This window comes from Telopea speciosissima, chromosome 9, assembly GCF_018873765.1.
Source record: "Telopea speciosissima isolate NSW1024214 ecotype Mountain lineage chromosome 9, Tspe_v1, whole genome shotgun sequence".
NCBI lineage: Eukaryota > Viridiplantae > Streptophyta > Magnoliopsida > Proteales > Proteaceae > Telopea > Telopea speciosissima.
The window spans coordinates 60926046-60934419 of NC_057924.1; the positions used below are offsets into that span (position 1 = coordinate 60926046).

At 38.3% G+C, this 8374-nt stretch overlaps 1 protein-coding gene across 7 annotated transcripts; it reads left to right on the forward strand.

Moving 5' to 3' along the window:
* On the forward strand, positions 1-5741 carry LOC122639386 (glycine-rich RNA-binding protein 4, mitochondrial-like). 7 transcript variants are annotated; one of them, XM_043832230.1, is made up of 5 exons: positions 1-373; positions 975-1092; positions 5285-5353; positions 5476-5585; positions 5674-5741. In XM_043832230.1, exons 2-5 carry the CDS (start codon positions 999-1001, stop codon positions 5719-5721), a joined length of 321 nt encoding a protein of 106 aa, XP_043688165.1. In that variant the 5' UTR covers positions 1-373; positions 975-998; the 3' UTR covers positions 5722-5741. The 7 variants fall into 7 exon arrangements, with proteins under 7 accessions (XP_043688165.1, XP_043688166.1, XP_043688167.1 ...); XM_043832231.1 differs by having other exon boundaries at positions 987-1092; XM_043832232.1 differs by lacking the exon at positions 1-373 and adding an exon at positions 457-500 and having other exon boundaries at positions 985-1092.
* Positions 5742-8374: the final 2633 nt, after the last annotated feature.

Sequence of the window (8374 nt, forward strand, 5' to 3'; positions counted from 1 at the left end):
AAATAAACCTCTTAACCGTTATTTGAACGTAGCCCATCAACCAAAGGTTCGAAATCCTCTCCATCACTGCCTATTCTTTTGGAGAAGAAAGACCCAATTGTATTTGCAACTGCTCTTATATTATCTTCAAAGTTCAAATCACTTGTTGTGGGCAACCAAATTTATGTATAGATTATCAAGTCAGGATTCTCCAAGGACGTCTTCTCACAAAATAATTTGATTGTTATTGGCTCTAAGTGTGCTTCTGTAGGTTGTGAGTCGAAGCTGTTTGACGAAATGACTGAAGGAAATATTGTTTCCTGGACTTCAGTGATCTCGTGTGGCAACGCATAACCCAATTCGCCTTTCAAAGTTTCTCAAAACATATATTGAGGTACATAATGCAGTCTCCTTTTGCATCCGCTTAGTTCTCTTTAATCGTACCATGTATTAATACTCCATTTTCCTCCATTTTTTTTGGATGTTACCAGTTGCTTTGAACTTTGGATGTAGGCATTTTTATATAATAATTTTCTATTTTATGTGAATATATTACCATCTTTTCTTGGTCCCAAAAATTTCAAATCTAAATGTTTAAAAAACCTGTATTTTCTGTTTTTGAATGTTTGTCCTTCTCAAAATGTTTTACCAGATTTTTTACCGTCTTGTTCAAATTCTGATCCGTTTAAAACACGCTGTACCTAACAATTTTTTTGCTGTTCCTGTTTTAATAAGTATGATCTGGATCTCTCTCTTTCCTTTTGAGATTTCAAGCTATTTTAAATTCTGATGCCTTGGAGGTTGAATCTAAATAAATTGCAGTTTGACAAGAAGAAGAAGAAGAAGAAGACGACGAAGTAGATGAAGCTCCTCTAGATAAGTGGCATCTTGGGAGCAGAGGGGAAAATTGCAAGACAAAAACCGTTGGGAGAGACATCCTCCTTGAATAAGCTACTGTTTCAAAATCATAGAAATTTTGATTTTTTCTATTCAAGATTACTGCACAGGTATCAAGGGAAATGCAGTGCTTGAGGTATAGAAGTCTCTCTGGGACTCTTCCTTCTGCATGGTGGCTGATCGCTCGAGGTTCTTGCAGTAAATTGTTTGTTGGCGGTACGAATCTCTCTCCCCCTCTGTGCATTCAACCAGTCCATATCCATCCTATACTGGAATTAACTTATGAACTCTAACCATAGTTTTCTTGAATTCATCTTAATTTCCTGGAGGAAAATTTCAAAAGGAGAGTCCTGAATCTACACAGCTTTTTAACATATTAAAATCTAGATGAAATATACCTTCAGTTTGCACTGGAATAGAGGGTATCCTTACTCAACCATAATTGGAGTTTCTTATGATCTTAATGCCTGCTAGGTGACATACTTAAGCTTTTGCAAATAGGCTACCAAGAGTGATAGCCCTCTGCCCTCTATGCTAACCCATAGTCAGGTTCCTGATTAGTTTCCTGAAGCAGTTCTATTCCTATCCCAATAAGTTCCTAAAATCATTGTGCTATGATTTACATAATTTCGTTCCCTTAATAGCTCCTATGTCTTCAGATAGAGGGGCATGGCAAGATTAATGTTACTGACCCTACTTATTTGGGTCGAGGCTAGTTTAGTTAAATTTGGTTGAACTGCCTGGCACCCTTCAGTTCCAAATGCACTGAATTTTATGGCAAGACATCTACTAGTTAACAAGTTGACCTGGCATCAGCCCAGTGAATCTTGATACTTTCCATACAGCCCTTCCGCAACTCTTATGCATAGAAGCAATTGGAACGAAGAGGGGCCAATGCTCCGCTATTGGTTAGGTATGGAGTATGGCTAAGTTTGCATGACTTTCTATGAAAATAATGAAACTTTGCTTGGAATTTGCTGATTCTTAACTACTTCATGGGGTAAAAATCTTACTGAGCACAAACTGGACAAAATAATGTAGCTCTTGCCAGAGAAAGGCCTGAAGAAGCGCAGCCCCTGAGCCAGCCAGCCAGCCCTCAGTTTTTCTTAAGTCCAGACCAATTTGTGGGGAATGATTTTCTTGGTTTTATGCTCAACTGTATCTGTCCTTGAGTCCTTCTGTAGTACTAGATTCAAAGTAGGAGTTATTTTCTGGTTTTCAGTTGGTTTTTTATTTGATTGCATGAACACCTGAAGGGATATGATATTCCTAAGTTGAGTAGGAGTCTATTAGTTTACAATTCATATACGACAATGTATTCGAGGGCAGGCCTTGGTGCAATGGTTAAGGTTGCTCCATTGTGACCAAGAGATCACGGGTTTGAGTCTTGAAAGTGGAAACAGCCTCTCTGCTAAAGAACGGGCAAGGCTGCGTACATTATGACCCTCCCCAGACCCGGCAGTGGTGGGAGCCTCGTGCACTGGGTACACCCTTTTTTTTTTATACGACAATGTATTCAGGCAATTAAGGGACTGAATTTTCTTTGAATTCGAGATTTTTTTTAAAGGCTGTTTTAAGGTCAGCCTTGTTGATTCTTTGGCCTTGTTGATTCTTTGGCTGTAAAGAATGGATTCTCTTTTGAGTCAGGTGAATTCATGACTTCGAGTTCCAGTTTTCTTCTTTTACTTTTTGAGTTCTCTTATAGTTTCTGATTCAAATCTTGCAGAGATATTCTGGGTTCCTTTTTCCTCAATTCAGCTGGTCAGATCATTAAATTCTTATTCGAACTTGATTCTGGGTTTTGTTCTAGTTGTCCTATTGAACCAACAAAATCAATCAAATGGATGGTACTGTTTTGCTGTTTTGTTCTGGTTTTTCAGTTCTAGAATTAATCGCTGGTTCTCTACACTTGATTTGGTGACGTTTCTCTCTGATTTTTGAGCTTATTCAGCCCTTTACTGCTCTTGATCAGAAACTTGGTTTAGGTTCAGTTCAACAGGCAGCAGAGCCTTTCTTCTTAGGGCCCTATTATTTGTTGGAGGAATTATTCTTGTAGGTGCTGCATGATTGGTCAGGTTTCACTGGACCTTCAGTTTAAGTTTCTTCTGGTCGGAATTGATATGCTCAAGTTATTGAATTCCTTTATCACAGCCTATCCAGAGTTGGATATTAATCTCCTAATCTTTGTAGGAATAGGATTTGATCCTATTTGAGCTAGGATTTCTTTTTCTGCGTCATAAAACTTCCTGGAAATTGAAAATTTCAGCATGTTCCGGTACATGAATCCTTGCCCTCCAATAGGCTTTATCCGAGATCATACTTGGTACAAGACCTAGACAATGCATGTCCTTCCTCACAACTTCTCCTATGGTCATTTTAGGCCTGCCCCTAGCTCTTTTATCTCCTTCAATTGAGATCATACCACTCCTCATTATTGCGGCGTCCCTAGGCCTCTTTGAACATGACCAAACCACCTCAACGACTCTCTCGGAGCAACTCCCAAGTCAGCTCTAAACCGTTCATTCCTTACTTTATCCTTCCTAGTTTTTCCGCACATCCATCTTAACATCCTCATCTTTGCTACACATTGCTTCTCAATATGACACTTCTTAGCTGCCCAACATTCTACCCCATATATCATAGCCGGTCGTACAACAGTCCTAAAGAATTTTTCTTTAAGTTTTAAAGGGATACATCAGTCACACAACACTCCGGACGCATCTCTCCACTTCATCCATCCCACTTTAATTCTTTGTAAAACATCATCCTCTGTGTCACCTTCTTTATTTATGATTGACCCAAGATATCTAAAATAGTCACTTTGTGGTATCTCTCTTTCCTCAATTTGCACCATGTCAATATCCATCATAGTGTGACTAAAATTACACATCACATACTCCGTCTTCGACTCTTCGTTCTATTAATCTTAAAGCCTCTTGTTTCCAAGGTAGATCTCCATACCTCTAACTTAGCGTTAATCCCTGCTTTTGTCTTATCTACCAAAACGATATCATCGGCAAAGAGCATACACCACGTATTTATTGGAGTCACCCGATACGTATAATAGGTTTTGACACATGCAAGCTGATGCTTGAAAAATTATTTAGGGGTTTTTTTTCTAGTTAAAGAATCTTAACTCAGTTTGGCCCATCATAACACTTGAACTACTAAATTTATTTTAGCTAATTATAACTCATTAAATCCTTTTGATGGGTGGACTGATCAGAGGTAAGAGAGAAATTCTTTCCCATAGAATAGGATTTGAACTGAAGCAAATCAGTAGAAGAGAATGGGAGGCCATCGACAAGAAGGGGAAAAAAAGAGAAATAGAAGGAGAAAAAGAAAGGGGAAATATTCCTACTGTGGAGGGGGAGAAAGCGATATAGCAGGTGAGAGAGGAAGAAGGAAAACCAGAATTGTGGGAGGGAGGAGAGAGAAGAAGGAAGAGAAAGATCTCTTACCAGATTGAGAGAGAAGAACCAGCTCTCAAGTTTCCAAACAAACAATTCAATCCATTAATTCCAGGTCGTGGAGAGACTTTTTCATAGAAACAGAATTAAAATATCAGGATGGTTTTCATCCTTTTCACGCTTCCAGGATTTCTTGAATCATCCTTGTTTGGCTTAAGAGACTTTAAAACCTTAAATCCTTGCTTATGCTTGCTTTAGTTGTGAATTTCAATCCCTATGATTGAACTGCATATTCTTTTTCTCCTAAATCTAGTTTAGATATTTCAAACTCCATACCTGGGAAGGCAGGTAATTCATTTATAAATGTGTTGTATTCAAGATTCTAAATCTCAGTTTCGAGGCCGGTTTGAACCAGCCAGGAAACCAAGATTTCCCAAGTTTCGACTAAAACCGTGTTGAAACCTGGTGTACTTTTCTGGGCATGTGCTGTCAAAAGCTGTCGAAACTAGGCTGGTGAAGATTGGTCGAAACTACTGAAATGTGCGAAATGTGGTCGAAACCTGACTCGTACCAAGTTTTGACTGAGATTAAGAACCATGTTTGTATTTCAGGAGGTTAAGAGAATTCATCTTTTAGCTTCTTCTTAAGAGAACCAAAAAGACACTTTAAGAGTGGGAAACTATTCTGTCACTAGGAAATATCAACTATCAGGCGAGGATTCTTGTTCCTTACATTTGCCTGTGTTTCATTTTGTACACTAGCTTGTCTCACCCTTGGGTTAAAAGTAATGGTGCGCTGATTCGACAAAGCTCAAGAGACAACTGGCATCAACTATCCAAAGTAGTTATGAATTCAGTAAGACTCAGAAGATGCTTCAACACAGCTTTGTCAATCATTACTGCCAGAATACCTTGTCACCGCATTTCCTCGACTTGTTTTTATAATGTTATTCAATTTTAAGTGTTTATATTTTCTCTCTCCCCCTTCCTTTATTGCAGGTCTTTCTTATGATACCAATGAAATTGTCCTAAAGGAAGCTTTTGGACAGTATGGTGAAATCACTGGAGGTATTCCAGTAGGAACAAGGCAGTCTCTAATCTCAATGTTCTTGTGGATGCAATTGCCACTGAAAGCTGTGAAGTACATATTTTTTTAAACCTTGCTACTCTATTTTTTGGTTGAAACCCAGCAGTTAAAGTTATATGTGATCATAAGAGTGGGAGATCAAAAGGCTATGGATTTGTGCGTTTCACTGCGGAAAGTGCAGCTAGCATAGCTCTACAAAAAATGGATGGTCAGGTAAATTTGTAACTATTCAAGCATCTGGTAACAATAAATATGTTCAGCACTGCTTTTATTGAATGCTGGGTATTATTCTGTGTTTCAGTTACTGGATGGCAGAAATATTCGTGTTCATTATGCACATAAGGGATGATGAGCATAATCTCTGGCAACTAGTCAAAGAAGTGTGGTTTAATGTGAGCCTCTGAAACCTTTGAACTTATAAATTTGCAGGAGTTGTCCATCAAGATGCAACTGCATTTCTCTGAAGATTAAGTGTTTGCCTATACCTAACCCGTTGATGTACAGTATTTTTCTGTAGGTATTCAAGATTTCTAGTTCTAGAATTATTTGAAGCATGACATACAGGAGAGGTTATGCCTTTCAGATACACTCAAGGTACTCGGTTATGTATGACATTGAAGAAGAAACAAAAAGCATAGCCTGTGTCCTTGGATAAGAAAGAGAGGATACAAATTGCAGTATTTTTACCAGTGTTTTCATATATATGTTGAAAAGCAGAATGAACTGTAATGAAGGTATTCCTTTGAAGAGAAGTGCATGCCTTTTGTTAATTGTTGTATGGTGGTGTTTAGCCAGATGGAAGGATGACATGGTTCAAGCCAGATCAACTACTAGACAATCTGTCAGAGTGACCTTTGGCTGTTTGCTTGGCCACTTCAGCATCATAATCTCCAGTGTTTGAGACAGAATAATGTAAGACACGAGCCTTGTTTCTGCAATGGTGGCTTCGGATGGGTCTAATGCTCTATGAAAACTACAGTTAGAACTTCCAAAATTGTTTTTCATTCTTCTAATAATTGTTTTGGGAATAGTGAGAATCCACTTCATTCAATAATGGATAATTTGTAATCACAAATTTCCAATATTTATTTATAATCTAATACATTTTTTTTAAAAATCAGTAAACTACCATGATTTATTGCTAAAAGCCCCTTTGGAAAAATATCCAACCGGGGGAGGCTACAATGAGGGGAGAGAGGGGGGAGGGGTAAGCCACCATAATCTAATACTTTAATGGACATGTGAACTGTAAGAATGCCTATAGACTTTTCTTTACGGGGATGTTTTCTTTCACCGACGATGAAGGGTTCACCCACAAATCTAAGGTCATTGTTATTCCACCCCTATATGTTGCATGAACAAAATGCTCTTTATTGTTCCCTGATGCCCATCCAAGCACAACGATGGCCATTGATGAAGAAGTTCACTTTCACTGTGGCTTAAGGAAAACTCGGTCGTTTCTTTATTAATTTATGGATCTTATTAGACAATTGAAGATGGGTATCTATGGTCAAATTGGCCGATGGTTGGGAAGGTCCCCTTCTTCAATTGGGCACTTGTAAAGTTTCAGGTTTTAACTTCCTTTACTGTCCACCCTTAATATAATGGTCCAGATAAAATTAACCCAAAAAACCATAGTTGAAAAGTCAGCAGAGTTGTACACCTTCATATCTTCATGTAAGAGTGGATAAAGGGCTGAAACTTTCCACTGATGCATGATTACAAAATTTGAATAGTAATGGGGATCTTTATCTTCTCAGGTTTCTTGTCCGGCATAGTTCGTCCGGTTCCTCTCATAGGGGGTAAAAATGACCATCTTATTCCCTGCACGAACACACTGCCTGGGTGGGGTCCACTCCCCTCTTATTAGAGGCACTAGAGAATTGTACCGGAGAGAGAACCTGAGAGGATAATTTTCCACAGTAATGGAACTATCATTCAATTGATATTTGGCCATGTTAGGTCTCTCAAGAAAGTGAATAAAAAGGGAAATGTTCTATGTACTCCTGCACCCAAATAAATGGGGATGGGCAAAATGACCACACTACCCCCCTTGAATGGCCGAAATGATCGCCGCACCCCAACCCATGTGTCTATTTATAGCCTGTGCCATCGTGCGCTCCCAGACATAGTAAATTCGTGTATTAATTGCCGTATCCGACTGTATGAATCAATAATCAGATTCTTACTGTATTCTATAAGGTAATATAATTTTAAGGGAAATTTTCATGTACCTCCCCTGAGGTATCATGTAATTGCAAAAACATCCCTTAATTTTAAAAAATTTTGCATATCTCCTGAGGTTTTTAAAAGTTAATACATGCCTCCATGCCTCCATTCTGTTAGTTTAAGACTAACAGTGTTAAATCAAGCGGTAAAATGACAAAATTACCTTTGCAAGAAAAAACAAAAAAAAAAAAAAAAAAAACCTGCAACGCATCTTCCACAAATCGTTTAGAGTTTCATACAAAGGGAAGATTAGTTGCAGGTGTCGTTCCCGTGAGAAACATGTTTGGTTTGGGCGACGATCTCATTATTGAATTTCCAGAGGTGTTATGGCTTATATGGCTCTACCTCTTGGTTATGTTCTTCCTCCTTCTCCCTTACCTTGGAATCCATGTCTTCCATGCCACCGAAGACCGACCAGGCTCGACCTCTGCCGGTAAATTTTCGAGTAACGTTCACCCTGGAACGAAGCAAATCCAGAAAAATCCCAGTAACAGTGACAGCAATTAATCACATATTGATAACAAGGTACGCCTAAATTAAGATTCTCTTTCACTACTTTAGTTTACTTCTCCTCTTCTCTTTTTAGCTTGATTTCTTCTCTTTTTTTATTTTCAGAATCCTTCAACCCCTAATCCTTTTCTTTCAGTAATTTTGAAGAAATCTTGGATTCATTAAGCGTTTCTTTTCAATTAACTAATAGTAAACGAAATTTCTTGGCAAGTAGTATTTCGGGTGAATCGAGTAAAGCAAAAATATTAGAAAACGTTTTTCGA